Here is a 20,437-nt window from a genome sequence, read left to right as displayed (position 1 = left end):
AAATCTCTGCTGACATATAATTGCAGACGCCAGAAAGCACAGCTATTGAGCCTGAGTTATTGCAGTTAAAATCACATTAACAAAATCTATTACCTGTCAGCCAGTTTTGAAAGTCAGGCTTCACTTGCTTAGAGCCGTTAATCTGTCACCATTACAGTACTCCATAACCACGGCTGCCATTGTAGAAAAGGTACAGGCACACTTAATTACAATGTCGTATTGGCACAATTACAAGGAGATGACATACAATTTTTAGATGAGAGGACTTGGCTTGATTTGCTAAAGACAAACATCTTCTCGCTGTGGATATTTTTTAGAGGGCACTGCAAATATGTTTATTGAAGTCCAACAAATTGAATTCAGCCCACCAGTACTTTGATCAGCCTCCTGCTTTTATTACCTGCCTAGATCTGCAAGAACACCTGGCAGGCTTTAAATACATGCATGGAGGGCTGTGTTCCACTTTGGGGCGGGGTGGAGTTGCAGAAGTCTATAATACAGAAAACCAATTCTCATGCAAGATAAGGATCTACAAAGTTCTGGAGGAAGAGGTGTACTAGGTTTCCCCCCACACACTTGAAGTGCATTCAACACACTGAAAAATGAGCTCCTCAAGAGCACGGATGACTTACTTGATTTACAAGATCAGGAATTCCTAAGGCTCTATCAATTTCTTCAAGACTGGTGACATCTGTACTACTCAGCAATGTGTGCAGTTGATCTAGAAGAGCCCTTTCATCACTTTGGCCATCGACATTCGGAGCAGTATATAAGAGGTCATCCAAGGAATTTCTAACTACTTGCCTAGGAAAGTCAAGACGTTACATCTGTTAAGAATACTGATCAGAGGATACATACATTCACACAGCATCTTATCATTCAGTGACATGAAGGCTCTTCATAGGGATTATATTTTTCTACTGTATACAAGTGAAAAAGTGATATATTCCTGGTGTCATTTCACAAGTGAGCAAGATGTTGGAAACTGAAAGCAAGATGCTCTATGCCACAATGCTATTATCAACTTTGATAAACAATTAATTCTGAGGAGTCCCCATGACAACATCGGAGACTAAGATAGCGAAAACATTAGGGACATAATGTAAGAATTTGCCATGCTGGATCAGAAAAAAATGGTTCATCGTGTGTGTGTGTGTGTGTGTGTGTATGTATGCGTGTATGTGTGTGTGTGTGTGTGTGTGTGTGTGTGTATCCATCCTAATTGCCCATCTGGCCAGTCACCCAGCCACTCTGGGCAATATACAACAGTTCAATTTAAAACAGTAAAATTACACATTAAAACATCGTTTAAAAATACCCTAACACACCCCAAATGCCTGCCTGAACAACCAAGTTTTCAATGCGTGGCAGAAGCTCATTAAAGAGGGGGCATGGCAGAGTTCCCTAGGGAGGGAGTTCCACAGAGTGGGAGCCATCACAGCAAAGGCCCTCTCCCTTATCCTCACCAGCCTAGCTGTCCTGGCTGATGCCGTCCAAGGCTGATCTTGTTGAGTGGCCTGTCTGGTGTTGCTGGAGGCGCTCCTTGAGATAGGCTGGGCCGGAACCGTATAGGGTTTTAAAGGTCAAAACCAACACCCTGAATTTGGCCCGGAAAACAACTGGTAGCCAGTGCAACACTGTGCTTCCAATAGAGATCAGCTATGTTTCTGGGAAGGTCACAAGCAGGGCATTAATGGTCACCCTATTGTTTCTCTCCAGCACCTGGTAATTTTAGATATTGCACCAGTTCAGACCTGATGTTCTGGGCTTCATAAGCAAGAGTTTATTAAGCTAGGAATGAGCATCAGGCCTGTATGTTTGCTTGGCTCATTCTTTTGGGCTCCAGCATAAAGAGATCCTGGCTTGTTTAAAGCAGAGTTCTCCTTTATGTCTGAAGGGGAAGTCTGGAGGGGAACTCTGGTTTAATGTTGGTTTACTAATCAGGATATTAAGACAGGATTAGAGAAGTGTGTGGGCCCTCCATAAACCATGGTTAAAAAGCTAGGAATATTATGTCTGAACAAGCCCATACTGAATATACTCCCTCAGAAATCATCTTACTAAGCAACAGATTTCTGTGCACAACTCTTAAGTGAACTGCAGGGTTTCTCAGACAAACAAGTGAGCTGAAAGAAATCCACCAATAATGTACCACAACCACAATGTATCTTTCTCTCTCATCTGATTTTATTTTACCTTAAGTGTGTTTTGCTTTAAATGTTGATGCAAGACAGGCAATAAAAGGCGCACTAAAATTCATGGACATCCCCTCCCCCAAAATGCATTTCATGTAACACTACATTGGGATATTGAATATCTGAGGGGTCTTAATAAACTTTCTATGTACCTTTAGTATTCTGCCTTTTGCCATTTTATGGTGCCATCACCCTCTTTTGCAGGGTTGTAATAACTCCGGACATAGTAGTCTGATAATACTTGACTGTGGCCAAACAACAGGCCGAGTCAGCTAACTAACATTCCATATTCTGAACCTTATATTACCTGTTTTGTGAACTTTGAGGTCCTTGTTCCATGGATAGCATACTCTCGGGCCATGCATTTGGCTGGTTAGATGGTCCTGGATGTGCATAAGGGTTCCCTCCCATACCAATGTTAATGTCATTTGGCCCTATAAAACAATTTGATTTTGGGAAGGGAGGTGAATTTTTTGTATCTGCAATCCAATGGTGCAGGGCAGTGTAGAAAAAACAGTCAATCCAACAATATACCAGTATTATAAAACACAGTGATAAAATATCAGAGGAAAACCACTATACAACTATTTTAGTACCGAAATAAATCAGCCATGCCCTTAATAGTAGCCAATAAAGGCCAGCCTAAAGGAACATGTCTGGCATTATCAACAAATATGAGATTTGTGCTCAAATGGGTATCTAAGAGGAGAGAGAGTTGCATAACATGGGGCTTAAACTGATAAATATTTCCTTCCACATCTTTGACCTGGTGCAGAGATATCAGCACCAGGATTCTCCCCCAGCAAACTCAAGGGCAGTAGCAGGGCAGATGGGAGGTGGTGGTCTAGACCGGTTATTACTGATTATCACTAACATTTAGCTAATTCATCTTTAGATCCACATATCCATTTTATCTGCAGAAAAAGCAAACATTCAACAGTCACAAATACAATGTGCTTAATGAATAGTCTTGTATTCATTAATTAGTAGCACTTAAATGTTTCCGAAGTATTTAAAACTTTATTTTTCTGAACAAGCAATGTATGAGACAGATCATTATGACAACACATTTTACAGACTAGGGAACTGAGATATTAACACAAAATGCTGGCCACAAAATGCTTTCACTGTTTAGTTAGTTTTCAATTATAAGATTTCTCAAAGTCTGCTACACTATCCATCAGTCCACACTAGCTTCACTCGTTCTTCAGGACATGGTACAGTTGACTATGCATACAGTCGAGAAATAGATATCTGCAAGCCAAGATACTTCAGAAATTATTGTTATCTGCAGTACACATGAAACAAATAACTGGTTTCCAGTAAATAAACATCGTAAGAACTCACTCATATGGATCATCTGCTGTTGCAGCATGGATCTGGTACTAGGCATACTATTTGACCGCATGGACAAACCAGGCATGGACCCACCAACTGAAGATCTGGAAAGGGTTGCGTTGCAATCTGGCCCTGGTCTTGCCATTGAACCAGAGCTTGTAGGTTCCATTCTGCTCACTTTGGAGTTTTGTAGGCTCCAATCACTTGCTGAATGCTGATTCATAGGCATGTTTCTGTTAGATCCACCTGGAAAAAATTAATGTATTTACTACAGATTACTTTCCCTATAGAAAAATCTAGAATATAATACAATTTGTTATGGTAGACATGTTGACATCTCCCTCCACCACCACCCTAGATTGTAACTATAAGCCAGAACTCACACTAGGGGTTTTCAGCCTCCCCATTCCAGTAGCACAAACCACACACAAAGTCCAGAGGACCACTTACCCATTGTGGCAATCTGTGAAGTATATGGGGACTGTCACTACAAGGGGGAAAATGGCAACACCCTCACCACACATGTACAAGTGGGGCTCTTTGGATGCCAGCCATGTCTTTGCTCTTGTTGTAATATATTAATTTAGACAACTAGCTTGTCTAAATTCTGTTGAGATAAAGCACTGGTGAGAGATAAGATTGGTGGGAGATTCAGAACAGATAAAAGGAAGTACTTCTTCACACAGCCCATATTTAAACTATGGAATTCGCTACCAAAACAAGTAGTGATGGCCACCAATTTGGATAGCTTTTAAAGGGGGTTAGAAAATTTAAGGTGAATAAGGCTGTGAATGGCTACTAGTCCTGATGGCTATCTATCAGAGGCAGTACACCTATATACACCAGTTGCTGGGGAACTTGGGAGGGAGGGTGCTGTTACGCTGATGTACTGCTTGTGGGTTTCCTGCGGGCAGCTAGTTGGCCACTATATGAACAGAATCTTGGACTAGATGGACGCTTGGTCTGATCCAGCATGGCTCTTATGTTTATCATGCAACAACATAAATTGACTATTGTCATTATCATTGGGTTTTTAAAATTTTGTGACAATGGCTTAGTTCAAAATTATGCCAAATTATGGTTTGCATTCACCATAGTTTAAATCCAAACCATGATTTCAGCTTTCAAACATACAGGGAAACCATACTTTATAGCTGCTTGTCTGCTTCCATTTTCTATCTGCTCAGCACTACAACCTCTAGGTGGCTTCTGGCAGTACAGGAATAACAAGCTATAATTTGCCAATTCAGACATCACACTAAACCACAGTTGGTGCAAATTACAGTTTGCAAGCCCCTTCAAACCACTGCTTTCAATTTTGGTTAGCTACCTGATTGCAAAGCATGATTTGTTAACTCAGACATCACAATTAAGCCACAGTTAACCTTTTGGTGTGATGTATGAATTGAGCCAAAGTCAAAGAATCTCAGCCACCACAAGTTAGTACAATAGAATCCAAACAATTCTTTTTATAGCTAATAATAGTTACTCCATCAAAATTCTGGGATACTGTTTAAGGTAAAAGAACTCAAATAACATGAAAAGCTGCTGGTATGAAAATGAACAGACCCATATTAGCTCCAAAATTTTCCTGGCTTTCAATCATTCTTGGACTCCCACTCATCATGTTTTGTTTCTGTAATATGGAGAATGCATTGACACTCCTCACAGACGGGCTTGAACCCACTGATATGGGGCTGTCCAAAGACATGGTTCTGTTGAAAGGAGGACGGATGGTCTGCAGAGACTGGGGACTTCTCATACCTGTTGAAGAATTACAATGTAATTGCCATTATTAAAGCTATGAATAACATCAGCTACCATGGCAGACATGGTTAGAATCTACTATATGACCATTTACTGAAAATGTAATACAATCATGTAAGTTAATTTCAATTGTTACTTGTCCTGAACACATATGACTGATGGAGATTATTACAAAGATCTGATGAATAAGAAGTTCAAGAAAATTTTCATCTAACTCAATTGATCTACCATGTTACAGTATGAGGAGTTAAATAAACACGGTACATCTCTTTGGATCTGTACAGTGCTAGTTTCTTTTATAGCGACATACCCAGCATTACAAAAGTTTAGAAAATACACCCTGAAAGCATATCAAAAGAAAACTAATCAATTCCCCATAATGTCAAGTGTGAAATTTTGCTTCACTGTAGGAAAAAACTAAATCCTGTAAGCAGCCTTATCCCAAGGATAAGAGTCTGTTCTCTTTATTATTATCATCATCATGATCATCTTCTATTTTCTCTTACTCAGATTACCCTTAATAAGCAATGTGACATCAAAACTGAACTTTCTGCCCTCCTAATTACCCTAACCGTACATCCTGGAAGTGCATTCTCATGCAAACCTGGTGAGCATGGGTTATGCAAGGGTTAAATAACCCTCGCATAACCCTAAAACAGACAATAACTACACTTGTCAGGTTCGCATGATACAACGTGCCCCACACTCACCGTATGGTGGGCTATCATGACATATGAACAGCCTGAACATGTTTACAAGATAACTTATAGTCTACTAATAAGCATATTAAGAAAATAATAGCTTGAATGTGCATTTAGGACACAATCCTATTAGGATAGGTGGGTGCCTCTGAACTCGGAGGCGACCGCCTATCCAATGCAGGGCAGGAGCAGCACAGAGGGGATCATCCCCTCTGCACTTCAGCTGTCCTGCATTCATGGCTAGACAGCTGATTTCAGCTGTCTAGCTGCAAGAAGTCGGGGGGAGAGGCACGACTCTGGACAACGCATAGGAAGCGTCGGAATGGCACTTCCACCCTCCCTGCCCCAGCACGCCCCCAGGAATGTCCCGTTTTCACCGCTCCATGCTCCTTTTACAAGCACAGGGCAGATCCACACTGCCTACAAGGCAGCACAGGAGGGGGTGGAGGTCGGTTCTCAGGGAACCAACCTCAGAGTGCAGGCTCCAAGATCGGTTCTCGGGAACTGACCTATCCTATGGCCATCTAGCCACTGACTAGCGGCCATAGGATTGCACCCTAAATCAACTCAAATAGATATTCAATGAAACAGTTGTGTCAAAAAAAGTCCTCACCCAGTGGTGTATTTCCTTGGCAGAAAGGTTGCTTATTCCCAATATTACTCCCATTTGTAGACACAGGATTACTACAAAAATCTGAGCTAGTTAGATCACCCAAAATTGCATCTAAATTATCCACCAAATCTCCACTCATCTGAAAAGAAAAAATATTTACAAACAAATGTAATTATTTAAATTTCTACTGATAAACTTTCAATCCGCTATGAACTCAAAATTGTGATGACTTTGAAACTTACTACTAACTTCCAAAATAACCAGTTGGAAGCCTATGGAAATATCTGCTCAGTCTGTAATTACATTACTAATCTGGAAGGATAGAAAATTGTAATTTTTTATTTGTGTGTTCTGTGCTCATCTGTGTACAGCCATCATATCCAATCCAGATACAGGATATTTCATAATGGACCAGTTGGCATGTCATAGTAAGCTACCATGGGTTAATTAATCCACTGGGCTCCATGTGCACTGGGTGCTATTTTGAATATGCAGGCCATAGCGGGGGCACTCTGCAGATTGTCATGTCATGAGAACCTGGGCATTGTGGGTTATTTGAGGGTTAAACAACCCCTCAGATAACCCCAGAACAACCTATGGTGGCCAGTGCGCATCATGGAGCTCCACGGGTTAACCCATGGTGGCTTACCATGATGTGCGAACCTATTCCATATGTACCCTAAAGAGTAGGACTGCAGTGTTTAGTTGACCAATCAATTCCTTTTTTTTAATTCACTGAAAAAGATTCCCCTGATTAATAGGGCAGCATTTTTTTAAATTTTATTTCTAAAAATTCATGGTGGTAGGTGCCTTCTTAGAAGAAGCATTCCACCTTCTCTCTCATTCAGGAGGCAATGCCTCTTTGGGAGTGGTTCATACATGTGTTTCTAGACATGCATGCATAATTAAAAGAAAAGAAAAGAAAGAATGCTAATGTTATATAGCTAATAACCTAAGAATGAAACTTGCACAACGAAAAGTATAGAAGACAAATTGGAGTTCAGATTAGCTGTGGTTTATCAGATTTACGAAAGAATGTGTATTGTTTCATTCGATGTATTTATTTGAAAAGCAGATGTTTATTGAGTCTTTTAACAGGATTTTTGCTTAACATTGGAATACTCTACCTCTTCCGTGGGTTCTGTTTTTATTTTCATATCTTTTTCTTGACTTGAAGTAGGTATGGCAGAACTACAGCATTGCCCCATCTTGCTGTCCAAATTTTCTATTTTAGGTTTAATGTCCTTGGGAAGTGGATCCTTTCCATCATCCTTGTCAAGCAAGTATCTAAGAAGAGCGTGGTTCTCTTTCTTTTTAGGACTCATTTGTTCCTGTTTGCCTGCTCCTTCTCCACAGGAAACTGTGTTACTATCATGGTACGTATCTTTGCCAGTAGCTTCAGCTGTGATTTTCGCTACTTCTGCGGGAGAATTACCATTCCGTAGCAACTTATGTAAAATCCTATGCTTCTCTTGCATGTTTGATGAAGAGACCCCTCCAGATGTAGAAGAGGAGACTCCAGATGAAGGGCTTGTAGCATTTGTAGATGATTCTTTGCAACTAGATTCCAAGGGAGAGTTTGACAGTGTTGAATGCCCTCTGTCCTCTGAGGAACAAGTTAGTAATTGAAGAAGCTTTTTATGCCCTTTGCTTTCAGCTGGTCCTCGTTGATCAGAGCCTTCCAGGCTCTCCTCTTTACTATCTTTGTTACTAAAGGAGTCCCTCCTGTTTGACTGACACATAGAACTCTCCACCTGATTTTGCTCACAAAATATGCCAGGAGGGCTTTTTGAATCCTGGTTTCCCATTTTATTTTGCTGAGAAACATTCATATTTGGAGAACTGTCCAATTTGGGACCCGGTGAAGAAAGTGTAGACAGAAGGGAAGTTCCAACCCCATCGCTGATGGCCTGAAGAGCACTAAGTGAGCTGCTTGAAAAGTTGTTGCTAGTATTGGTGGCAGGTCCCATTGGAGAGTGCACACCTACACACAAATAGAATTGATATTGGAGAAAATAACCATACCTCCCATGTATCAATGTGTTTAGTGAGGTATTACATATTTAATAAATAGTTTAGTTATACGCATTTTGAACTATTACAGCAGAAAATACACAGGGAAAAAATGTAAATGCCTCCCATAATTCCTGCATAACACTACTGATGGCACAATAAGTCTGATGTTGTATTGTTTTACATTTATGCTGTAAGTCACTTGAGGATGATAATTGCAAAGTAGCTTATAAACAGTAAATCATCCTCATCTGTGGCCCATTTAATAATATCAGATTTCAGATTTTGAAACAGAAAACATTAAAAAAAATACAAGAAATAATTACCTGCTACAGGAGAAAACTGGTGTGAATTCACTTTTGGACTACCACGATTCCTAGGGGATATCATTAAATTCTGTTGACTGGAATTCAAGCCTGGGCTGCTATGTGGTGGGCTGCTCATATTTAATCCATAGTTATTCTGATAAGGAGAAGACTGCATTCCTTGCCCAGAGTTCACTGATCCCATATTTCCAGGACCTCCGTATCTAGCACCACTCATCTGTCCCATTAAGTTAGGATCTCCCATGCCATAGTTTCTGTTCTGCAAAGGCATATTTTGTCCAGGCGACATATTCATAACACTTCCACCTGAATTTGTGCTCCCAGTTGTAGATGCTCTGATGTTCTGTCCCATTGTACTGGGATTTGGTCGATATCCATTTTGTTCTCTGAAAATTACAAACAGGCACAGGATTAGCAATCAAATTCCAGATAGAGTGGATTATTGAGGCCCATGTTAAACAATCTTATGTTTTTTCCCGGGAATCAATGAACAGCACCACTCACACTTGCAACAGTAGAACATATTAACACTACCATACCTCATAGTAGGGATGCTGGAGAAATTCGAGGCGGACTAAAATGAGCTTGGATTTTATGACCTGCGGAATCCGCTGCAGAGCAACCCCCTCAGGCCACGCAAAGCCTGTGGACTTTTGGATGATTTTTTTTACGTTCCCAATATGTACTCATATATATTTGTAGGAAAATGCGTACGTTTCTGAGGAAACGTTGAATGGAATGGGGGACAATATACAATAAATGTTACATACTGAGGTGACTTATGTAAATACTTACATAAATACTTATGTAATTATTTGCGGATTTTCCTGCATAACAAAAAAAAATCACCCGCATCCATCTGTGGACGGACAATGGAACAAAAGGCACCTGACAATCCACAAAACGCAGATGGATTTTACATAGTCTGTACATCCTTACCTCATAGTGGGTTGGGTTCTATGGTGTAATCCAGCTAGTGCAAAGTTTCTACCTCTTTCAGAAATCCTGTTTTTATCCTTGCAAAAGGTGGTGTACCATTACCACTTCATTAGGTAAGGTGTTGCTTGTGCCAGTTGTTTTGCTAGCACTTGCACAAGAACTAGCGGACCATCACTACCCCTTGTACTTTTCCCACTATCATAATACTGGATACAACTCAGTGACAGAAATTCATTATGAAATTAGAAATTCTTCCTAAGCCTATTGTGTTCATCTTTCTATCAACGTGAGTAAGGCATACTAAAAGCTATTTAAAACACCAACTACGTTGTGAAGGACATATACTGTATATTCTATTAGTTATTTTCAATTTTTTTGTCTAGTTCTCTGTAATCCTATACCCACTTACCTGGGAGTAAGCCTCACTGAACTCAATAAGATTTGCTTCTGAGTAGACATATATACAACTCCAGTGTTATTGATAAGAACAGGAAATATTCTACTCTTCATGATATAGTGGATACAGCTTTGCAGCCCTGCCATGAGACTCACTGAATGGACTTTAGCAAGTTAGTATTTCTCAGCCCAACCCCTCTGCAGACAATTGTTTGTTTTGGGGACAACAGATAAAAACTGTAAAACATGTTGCACGTTGAAATTGCAACAGACATGATAATTACGTGTGCTCCATCTTAAAAGAACATATAAAATTCATCCACAACAAGATTCAAGGAAAATTTCATCATTTTCATACATTCAAATATTATATTTTAAGTACAAGATGGGCAAGCACAGACGGTTGGTTCCCTTGCCTTTTCCTAACTGCTTATGCAATTACTGATACTGGGTTAGGGATGGGGAACTTCAATAAAAGGCATTGTCAAATGAATTTCAAGAAATGTACCACGTACCTTGAGTGAATGTGCCACCATGTCCTTGCCCGAATGAGTAGAAAAAAGCAGGTGGACATGGCATAATTTAAACTTAACATAGGAAGACTGTGTGATTTGGCAATTTTACCTTCCTGTCACGTCTGATAGAATAATTTACTTTCTCCATTGAAACCACGCTCTACTAACCCATATACTGCCCTCTAAATATTTAACGAAAGCATGTACTTCTGGAACTGTTGATACAGATGACTGATTTCACCTTTGAAGAAAGTGGGTTGAGATAAATCCATGACGGTCACTGGTAACAGGGTTTTGAAACAGTTTACTTTTTGTTTGTCCCGTCACTATTGTTCCATCTGCTAAGGAAAACCGATAGAGCGGAGTTTCAGCATGACCTTGTATATAAGCTGTTAGAAAGAACAGATACTATTAGCACAGAAGCAATCTGTTTATATTTCATATTACAGAAACCAAATATATATAAGTGATATGTTATTAACTTCAACAAAATGGTTGCTTGAAAAATAAAATAAGATTTTTTTACATCTAAAACTCTGTTCCTTCTATTGTCTTTTACTTAAAAGATACTTAAAAACTTAAAAGATACTTTTACTTAAAATTACTTAAAAACAAATCACTATTTTCTATGTAAATGTCATCTTCATATATTTTCCTGCTTTAATCTCATATTATAAATTTACCTACAGATGTACATTCAGACACATATTCAGCCTACTTTTTTGCTTATATCTTACTAAAATCACATTAAAGAGGTTATGAGAGCAAACAGCAATCCTATGCTCTCAATGTAACCTACAGTCTTGGAGGGCTCTGTTCCTTCCTATGCTGACAGCTCTTGCTGTCAGCTTTTGCCAGCAAAGATGAAGTCGAGATGGGGCTTACAATATTTTTCTTTCATCTATGAATGGAAGAAAAAACATTCCTCCTACTCCCAGCAATGGGAGGGACTCATGTAGAGGCTCTCTTGAGCACATCTAAACATTTCCTGGTGAAAGGGGTATGGTCAGGAGCTGGGAGGGCTTAGTATCCCTCAGATCCTGGCCACTCTCTTCCCACCCACCATGACCCCCTTGACACATCCTTTTCCAACCTCGTAGCGGAAGCCACCATGGAATCCTCCACAGTGGTTAGGCAGAGCCAAAATGAAGGCTCAGACATTGGGAAACTGAGCTCTATCTACAGTCTCAAGGGGTTTTCAGTCCTACGGACCCTGGGATGCTGCCTGGTGACGATAGGATTGCTCTCTAAGATATTAATTATTAAATGCGCCTAACATAAGTAGACACTTGAAAATTTAATTTTTAAATGTATTTTCTAATATAAATATTCACTGTATGAATTTTGAATTGGTCCTAGATGAAGAAGCAAACATATAGCAACTTTAAAAAAATTTTTAAAACAAACTAGTGTTTTGAAATCTGAGGGCTTACCTTCTTGATAATGGCGTTTATTTGACCAGGGCTGTCCTTCATTTTGACATAAAAATCTCTGAATACAACGACGAATTGTATCTTCAAATCCAGGTCTCATGGACCTTAGGGAGTTTGTATCTATGTTAACAAGTTTACCTGCCAGTCAGAAAGATAATTAATAGCTAAATGCGTTTAAAAACATGAAAGTGTATATATTTTGACTTTTGATTTGCAGACATACTGGGCAAGCGTAATTACTATCAATAAATATATAATTGGAAGTGCAATTGATAATACAAACAAAATTTTTGAAATATTGGTTTTCTTGGGGGCTCTTACAGTGAAAAGATGGGAAATAAATCTTCTAAAAGAATAAATAATAAAAGTCATTTGAAAACAAGCACTTATACAATGTCTAATGACTGCATGTTTTGCTATAATTTGGACTGAAAATATATTCCATGCATTCTACAAGTAGATTTCTCACCTGAAAGGTCATGCCTAGTAACAAAGCTTTCTGTGTTTGGTGAAAATACCCTTTCCACTGTAGAGATACGACGTGCCACACATATCATACAGGACTGCAAATCTGAAATTAAAATATTTCCTATTATATTTTATAGATATTCTAAGTTTTAAAGAAAACATGTGAGTTCTAGGGTATTTGAGCCTCGTGTGGCGCAGAGTGGTAGGCGGCAGTATTGCAACTGAAACTCTCCCCACGACCTGAGTTCGATCCCAGCAGAAGCTGAGTCCCAGGTAGCCAGCTCAGGTCAACTCAGCCTTCCATCCTTCCGAGGTTGGTAAAATGACTGCCCAGCTTGCTGGGGGGAAAGGTAGTCACAACTGGGGAAGGCAATGGCAAACCACCCCACTATAGTCTGCCATGAAAACGCCAGCGTAAGTGGCGTCCCTCTAGGGGTCAGTAATGACCCAGTACTTGCACAGGAGGAACCTTTCCTTTCCTTCTAGGGTATTAACAGATGTACTACATCTATGCACTACTACGTTCTTTACAAGTAATCATACAACCCAAGTTAAATTACACTGCAAAATTGCAATTGAAGCTGTGCGTGATGGATCAAAAATCAACTGTTGAAAAATAGTCACTTGCCATTACCTTCACCTTCTTCCAGCATAGCTCTTGGTTGTGATAAAGCAAAACATTGCATGGTTTCAAATCTTTCATGTGTATCCTGGTTGCTCCCTACATCTTCCAGGAGATCATGTACTGTTTTCACCATCATGCGACAATTAAATGTATGACTCTTCTGTCTAGGTGCTTCATTGGTCCAAGAAACTCCATTCACTAAAAACCCAGAAGTTTGAAATAACTCATCACAATTTGGGCAGAAAAAGGCTTTACCCAAGGTATTAAGACTACAGTCCTACTTTTACTTGGAAGAAATTCCACTGAAATCAGTAGAATTTGCTACCAAGAATAGAACTGAGGATGCCAATGTATTACATATGATACTTATGCACTGATTGTGTAAGGATGATTTCCTTTCTGAAAACAGAAACTGAATTCAACACGTAATTCTTTGATGAGCTTCCGCCGGGCTTTAAAAACCTGGCTGTTCAGGCGGGCATTTGGGGTGGGTTAGGTTTTTTTAGAGCAGTGTTGTTTTGTTGTTTTGTTCAGTTGATTATGTAAATTTGTTATTAGTATTGTACGCCACCTAGAGTGGCCAGGTAGCCGGCCAGATAGGCGGCTAATGAATCAAATAAATAAACACATAGATCTCCTACACCGGGAATGCAAAAAAAAAAATTAAAAAAATAGTGGTGGTGGGGCGGAGAGGAACTTCTAGCCTCAGACATATGTTCATGGTATTCTTACAATTACATGCACCTTCTAATGGCTGTAACCAATGCTGATGGTGTCAGCTCTGAAAGGACTGATCTCGCAATTAGGTGGGAAAAGAAAAAAGCCAGCATTGGAATCTATTCAGATGTTCCCCCTTCTGTTCTTTTGACAGCCTAAATGTTATCAGTGTTGCCAATGCTAATAACAATGATCTGCAAGCAAAGCAGCATGCTACAACCTCCTGCTGTGGTCCTGCTTTTCTGGACCACGATCTTTAAGCGCAATTGAGTACCCATTTAAGCACTCAAGGATTTAACCAAGCTTACATGAAGCATGAAGCTGGACCGTAGCATTAGAAAGATTAAAATTTCCTTATTGTTGTAATTTAGTCTAGTATTTTTCAAATGCAAACAAAACATTATTTGCTGCATTAGTATTTTGTGAAATTAGATAGAAAATACAAGGCCTCTACTTGATGGAAACTGTATACAGTCATGTGAAAAAGAAAGTACACCCTCTTTGAGTTCTATGTTTTTCACACATGGCTTCTCCATTTTGGCTTTATTTCTGTAAAATAAATAATGACACGGTGTAATATGTCATGGGTTGTTGTTCATCTGAGGTTGTATTTACCTAATTTTAAGACCTGCTAAGGACCAGATGATTTTTATTATGTGCTGATACGTAAAACCATAGAACTCAAAGAGGGTGTACTTTCTTTTTCACATGACTGTATGTGCAAAATTTAAGATGTGTGAATTTAATACTATACTCTTACATCTCTGTTAATCAACAGTAATATATGGAATACTAGCTTAGATTATGGAAACTATATTTTTAAAGGAGTTTGCCAGTTATGCACAAGAGCGCACATGTAATTCAGTTAAACATAATGCTAGATTTTACCTAAACATTAAAGAATCATTTGCCAAAGAAATGTCCATGTTCAGGCACTATGTGAAAATAATTTGAAAAGAAAATATAGATATTTTCTTAACAATTACACTAAGACTCATAAAGTTAGCTTCCTGTTTAAAATGGGTGTTTTTCACAGTTGACAAACCTAATTGAGTGTTAACTGCCTTATTACCTGCAGATTTCGGTAAATTTTTAAGAAAATCCTTCCGGTCCTCCTCATGCAAGATACTGTAAACACTTGTATTAACCAGGTCCTCTTGTTTATACTGCAAATACTGAGTGACATTTTCAGATACAAATACAATGTTCCCATCTCGATTTACTACAAATAAGAAGCCATCCAACGCCTAGAAACAAAATTATGAAAAGATATTATCTAAACATATAGGCACAGAAAGGTACATCAGCCCCAAACAAGCTATTCATGTATTGAAGTAGGTTTCATACGCTACAATCCTATACATGTCTCTTCAAAAGTAAGCTCCAAATAAGTGTGTATAGGGCTGCAACCTGAGTGAGGTTCTGTTGTAACAGAGGAGCAACAGATATGTGCAGAGGTATGCGTGTCCATGTATATGTGTGTATCTGGATTGAGTAAACCTGTTAGCATACCTTCACACCTATTAGGTGGAAGCATTAAGAAATCTTGGCATCTGTCACAGAAGCACAGTGCTTGAAGCCGCTTCTAACTAAATTCTCGTCAGTGTTAGGGCACACACACCTATGCAGGTTTAGACAAAGAAAGGTCCTACAACTCCCAGCATTCCCCAGGCAGCATCTATCTAAACCTCCATACGATTGCGCCCCTAATCACTTTTAGGCAAGGGGAAGGACACAAAGTCTAAATGCCATCCCCATGACTTCTGCACACCTGAGAGCTGATGTAGGCCAAGAGAGGCTTCTTCAAATGGGTCATTCATAACTAAAAATACAGTAATAAGCACATTGGAACAGAGCCCTGAAATAAATGGTTTGGAGGATTGGGAACAAGCCCTTTCCTTGTGTGCTCCCTCAATCCAGTCACATTTGGCTTCATGGGTAACTTTGTGGTCTGATCAAACTGTAGTTTGCTGTTGTGTCCGAATTGGCAAACTATATTCTAAGTAATTCCTCCAAAACTAGGATAATAAAACAGGATCATACCATAGTTTGCAATCATAGTTTGGAGAGCTCACTCAGACCAGGATTTGCCAGTTCAGATCAAACTGCTTTCATGAAACTAGGCAGTTTTCCACCAATGAAAGTGGACAAGGGAATGCATGAGCACCATCAGAAATGTGATTCCTGAATGCAGCCAAGGCATTCAGCCTTGAAAATAGGCAGCTCAAATGTTGTGCCAAGGAAAGCTGAATGTTGCAACCTGGATAAATTATGCAAGTTAAGCAAATGTACTTTTATTTTGCATTATTCTGTAATTTTTACTATTGTGCATAACTTAAATTTAGTATTTCTGGGCATGGGAACAGCTGCTGGAATATTTTTTTAACTTGTCCTCCCAACATGGTCCAGCTTCTCCCAGTGCCATACTGCCTCTAGAGAAGCAACCAGGTACAAATGAGCATCATCATCATCATTACTAACTGAACTTATAAGCAACTCTCAATTACCAAAGTTCTCAGAGCAATCAACTTTCTTTTTAAGTATCACTACAGTTTGTAAGAATTTAAATTCATGGTAATAACTAAAAACTGAATATGACAAGTATTAAAACAGTAATTCATCACCAATTCAATTAAAAGGTTTCCAAAATAAAGTTATTACTTGCCTACTATAAAATAGGATGCCAGGCAACCCTACCTGGGCATGAACGTCCATAACTAGGGCATCATCACCAAAAAGGCTCTACATCTTACAACCACCCACTACCCTTCAGATGGCAGGGGCACTGACAGAAGAGCCTCCTTCAGTTCACAGGGGGAAATATCTAGGAGAAGACTTTCCTTCAGATGAACATGACTGAAGCAATGGAAAGAGTCTGGAGGGGGGTGAGATAGGATAGTTTGGAGTCCTGGTCTGAAGTCGGAGACAGTGCTCCAACCTTGGACCGAGGAGTCCAAGCTCCCTGCCCCCTGCCCCTCGCACATGATGAGGAGAGAACTGCTCCAGCTGCCTCACCAAGGTCGCAAAAGCAGGGATGACATAGCACTGATCCTGATTTACATTGGCTAAGTGTTAAAGAGTGCAATTTTAAGTGCTGATCTAATTGGATCCACCCTTGATACTCATAAGCCTCTGAACATTTTTTAAATGTTTTTAATCTTTGCAAACTGCCTAGAGAGCTTTGGCTATTGGGCGGTATAGAAATGTAATAAATAATAATAACATCCAGTGCAGAGCGGGAGGCATGGTGGAGGCAATATTCACCTCTACTATGTGTCCCACTTTGCATTTTAGCTAGACAGGCATTTTTGCCCATCTAGCTGAGGTGTCAGGGAGGGGGAGGGAAAGAGGCTGAAGGATTCCTCATACAGCAGCCTCCCCAGTCTCCTCCCCTCCCTGCCTACAAGCACTGCCCCCTAGATTATAGGGCAGGTATACCTATAGAGCAAGAGGGGTGAAAGTCTTATAGCCCAAGGGACAAACTATTGTCGTAATACCTTTTGGGCTGCAGCATGTCCCAGTGTTGGGTTATGCCAAGGTTGTTTAACCCTTGCACAACCCCCATCACCCAGGTTCACACGACACTAGCCGTGACAGGGCACTGAATATTCAAAATGGCCACCACTGCCCACAGAGGGCTGTTTGATTGTATGAAACAGCCCATTGTTCTGATCTAGCAGTACTAAAACAGAATAAGCTATAAGCTTGCCTGTAACAGAAGAGGTCCCAAAGAATCCTTATCAATGACCCCCTGACCTGTCGAAGATACATCAGCCTTCTGGACATCATCATCAGTAGAAGCTGCTTTTCCTGAAATTGGAAAGCAAGTTTTGAAAGCAAGTCATATCTGTGTCTTCAAATAGTGCAATGGAAATCTAATGCAATTGTGGAATGAATATAAGAATGCATGCAATATTGACCACAACATCTTTTCAAATTTTTTATTTCTCTTTGATATGGGAAAATGCATCCACTTAACACTGAAATCCTTTTGATAATAGAGATTAGGGAGTTCTTAAAATATATGTATGTTTAAAAGACAGAATACCTATCATCAGGGATGTACCCATGGCAAGTTCAGGAGTGGGCGTTGGAACTACTCGTTCCCCCCATTGTTCGTCCATTGTCCCTCCATGGGTCATCCCATGAAGTTGACTGGTGGTAGATTCAGGACAGATTAAAGGAAGTACTTCTTTACACAGCGCATAGTTAAACTATGGAATTCACTTCCACAAGATGTAGTGATGGCCACCAATTTGGATGGCTTTAAAAGAGGATTGGACAAATTAATAGAGGATAAGGCTACTGATGGCTACTAGTCCTAATGGATAAATGCAAACTCCAGTATCAGAGGCAGTATGCCTATGCACATCAGTTGCTGGGGAACATGGGCAGGAGGGTGCTGTTGCACTCATGTCCTGCTTGGGGGTTTCCCATGGGCAGCTGGTTGGCCTCTGTGTGAACATAATACTGTACTAGATGGACCCTTGGCCTAATCCAGCATGGTTCTTCTTATATTCTTTACCTGCTTCTCTCACAACTACTGCACAACTGACCAGGTGATCGTCATTTATTTGAACATGGGACATGCATAATCTTGCAGAATAGAGCCTGCTTTGTTTTGAGATCTTACCAGTTCAGTTGTGATCTTATAAACTTTTGATGAGGGAAGAAGGGAAGGAATGGATGTTTGGAGAACAACTCATGAGCCTGAAACCTCCCTTCTGAACTCAACATGGATAAAATCTTTCATGCTCCATATTAACTTGTCCCTAAGAGGCCTATTACTCTACAGAGGCTAGCACAAGATAGTAAATGTAAAAATGAGGATTCAGTTTAGAAAATTTGCCAATCAGTCCTTTGGTTAGTTCATTCTGGTCCCAATTATATTCTATTTGCAGTAGTAGTCTTTTTGTAATGCTAACTCACAGTCAGCGATCAAGTACTTAAGAGAGAACAGAAATGCAATAAATGTCCCTTGTTTAAAAGCTAGATTTAAACATACTCCATATCTGATTATCTGAAAATGAAATAACTTTGTATATAATGACATATAATTTTTCCTTTATAATTTAAGAATTCAAGTCTTGCCTTGTTCCTTTATCTGCCTTATCTGTCTAACAGTTTCCTTTAAAATAGCACATTTATCTGGTTTGACATTGAAATTGTCAATGTCGCTCAGATTAGCAGATATCAGCTCAGCCAGTTCTTCAATATATTTGCTTTCCTGTTCACGTCGACGTTTCTCCCCACTGCAGATCAGACTAAACACAAGAGATATTTTTATATACGTAAGCCTCATGATCATAGAATCCACTTTCATACAACTTATTTATCAAACTGCTAAATTAAATGTACAGACATACACTTTATTTTTCATTGCAAGTCACAGTGACCGTACAGAGAGGTGAGATACTAATATTTTACATAATTAACAAGTTAGTAACTGGAGCTCACCAAGTGAAATCCAGCCCCCTGTGAAATGCCACCCCCAACCCAGTTGCCAACCTTGGGATAAAAGAATTATAGCTACTGGGGGAGGAGTGGCTGAAGTACTAGCCTCTCACTTCCTTCTCAAAGTGGCCCCTGAGGAAAACTATTTGCTGAGCAGGGATACTTGCCAATGCTTCTCAAAAGAACAGTAAAGTGCAGTAGGAAAAACTAGAGACTTTATGAAATCTATGTGAAACCCCATATGTTAGGGAGACATCAGAATAGGAATTCTACTCACAAATGCCCAGCATTATAAGGGGGATCTTGCATTTGGCAAATGTTGATTGGTACAGGGACACAAAAACACAAAAGTTGAATAAGAACTGAAACCACTAAAGGTGGAAAGAAAGATTGAGTGCAATCTTGAAAACAGAGTATATTCTGTTATTCTGAAGGTTGGGGAAGTGAGATAAGCAACAGTGAGATAAAAAAATCGGAAATATTTTTCACTGTACCACTATTACTTTATTGATTTAAGCAACATACACCAAATTTACATATTAATGCTTTTCTTGGATCTTCTACTAAAAACTAATTGCACCATCCCTTTAAATTAAACATTAATTTATATGAAAATTTAGATGCAGATGTTGTTAAGCAGCAACCTTTTCCCTGCAATATGGTATGACTTGATTTCATACACACAAATTTCAGCATGTTGAGCACGTTACCAACTGAAATGTGACACTAAATGCTAACACACATCTCAGTTTGTTTTTTTAAACTGATTCACTATTTGCAAATGTACCATAATAAAGTATCAAAAAATGAATACTCTCTACCCTGGTCCCGGGGTATCACAGGGCAATGACTTGCGTTTTCTTGTATCACTGGTCATGCTGTCCAAGGAGTTCTCCCCTAATCCACTCATTCTGATCACACATCAGCAACTGAAACA

The 20,437-nt window shown here is 39.5% G+C and overlaps 1 protein-coding gene across 18 annotated transcripts in view; it reads right to left on the bottom strand.

The window, feature by feature from the left end:
* The window catches only part of NCOA3 (nuclear receptor coactivator 3), a 129,162-nt gene that overhangs the window by 10,031 nt on the left and 98,694 nt on the right, over positions 1 to 20,437 (bottom strand). For all 18 annotated transcript variants that reach the window (XM_084854054.1, XM_084854056.1, XM_084854059.1 and 15 more), the window contains 15 exons: positions 20,322 to 20,429; positions 19,138 to 19,310; positions 17,756 to 17,856; positions 15,119 to 15,293; positions 13,339 to 13,527; positions 12,706 to 12,807; positions 12,237 to 12,374; positions 11,045 to 11,192; positions 8,954 to 9,339; positions 7,742 to 8,598; positions 6,615 to 6,753; positions 5,103 to 5,297; positions 3,543 to 3,779; positions 2,503 to 2,629; positions 633 to 804 (listed from right to left, as the gene is read on the bottom strand). In XM_084854054.1, coding sequence (XP_084710180.1) covers positions 633 to 804; positions 2,503 to 2,629; positions 3,543 to 3,779; positions 5,103 to 5,297; positions 6,615 to 6,753; positions 7,742 to 8,598; positions 8,954 to 9,339; positions 11,045 to 11,192; positions 12,237 to 12,374; positions 12,706 to 12,807; positions 13,339 to 13,527; positions 15,119 to 15,293; positions 17,756 to 17,856; positions 19,138 to 19,310; positions 20,322 to 20,410 — 3,228 coding nt within the window. In that variant the 5' untranslated portion in view covers positions 20,411 to 20,429. The remainder of the gene's footprint in view (positions 1 to 632; positions 805 to 2,502; positions 2,630 to 3,542; positions 3,780 to 5,102; positions 5,298 to 6,614; positions 6,754 to 7,741; positions 8,599 to 8,953; positions 9,340 to 11,044; positions 11,193 to 12,236; positions 12,375 to 12,705; positions 12,808 to 13,338; positions 13,528 to 15,118; positions 15,294 to 17,755; positions 17,857 to 19,137; positions 19,311 to 20,321; positions 20,430 to 20,437) is intronic.

This window comes from Heloderma suspectum, chromosome 4 (assembly GCF_057233095.1).
Source record: "Heloderma suspectum isolate Gila_16-S chromosome 4, 16-S_ref, whole genome shotgun sequence".
Lineage (NCBI taxonomy): Eukaryota > Metazoa > Chordata > Lepidosauria > Squamata > Helodermatidae > Heloderma > Heloderma suspectum.
The sequence above is the reverse complement of the archived record's forward strand: the minus strand, read 5'-3'. Positions and strand labels throughout refer to the sequence as shown.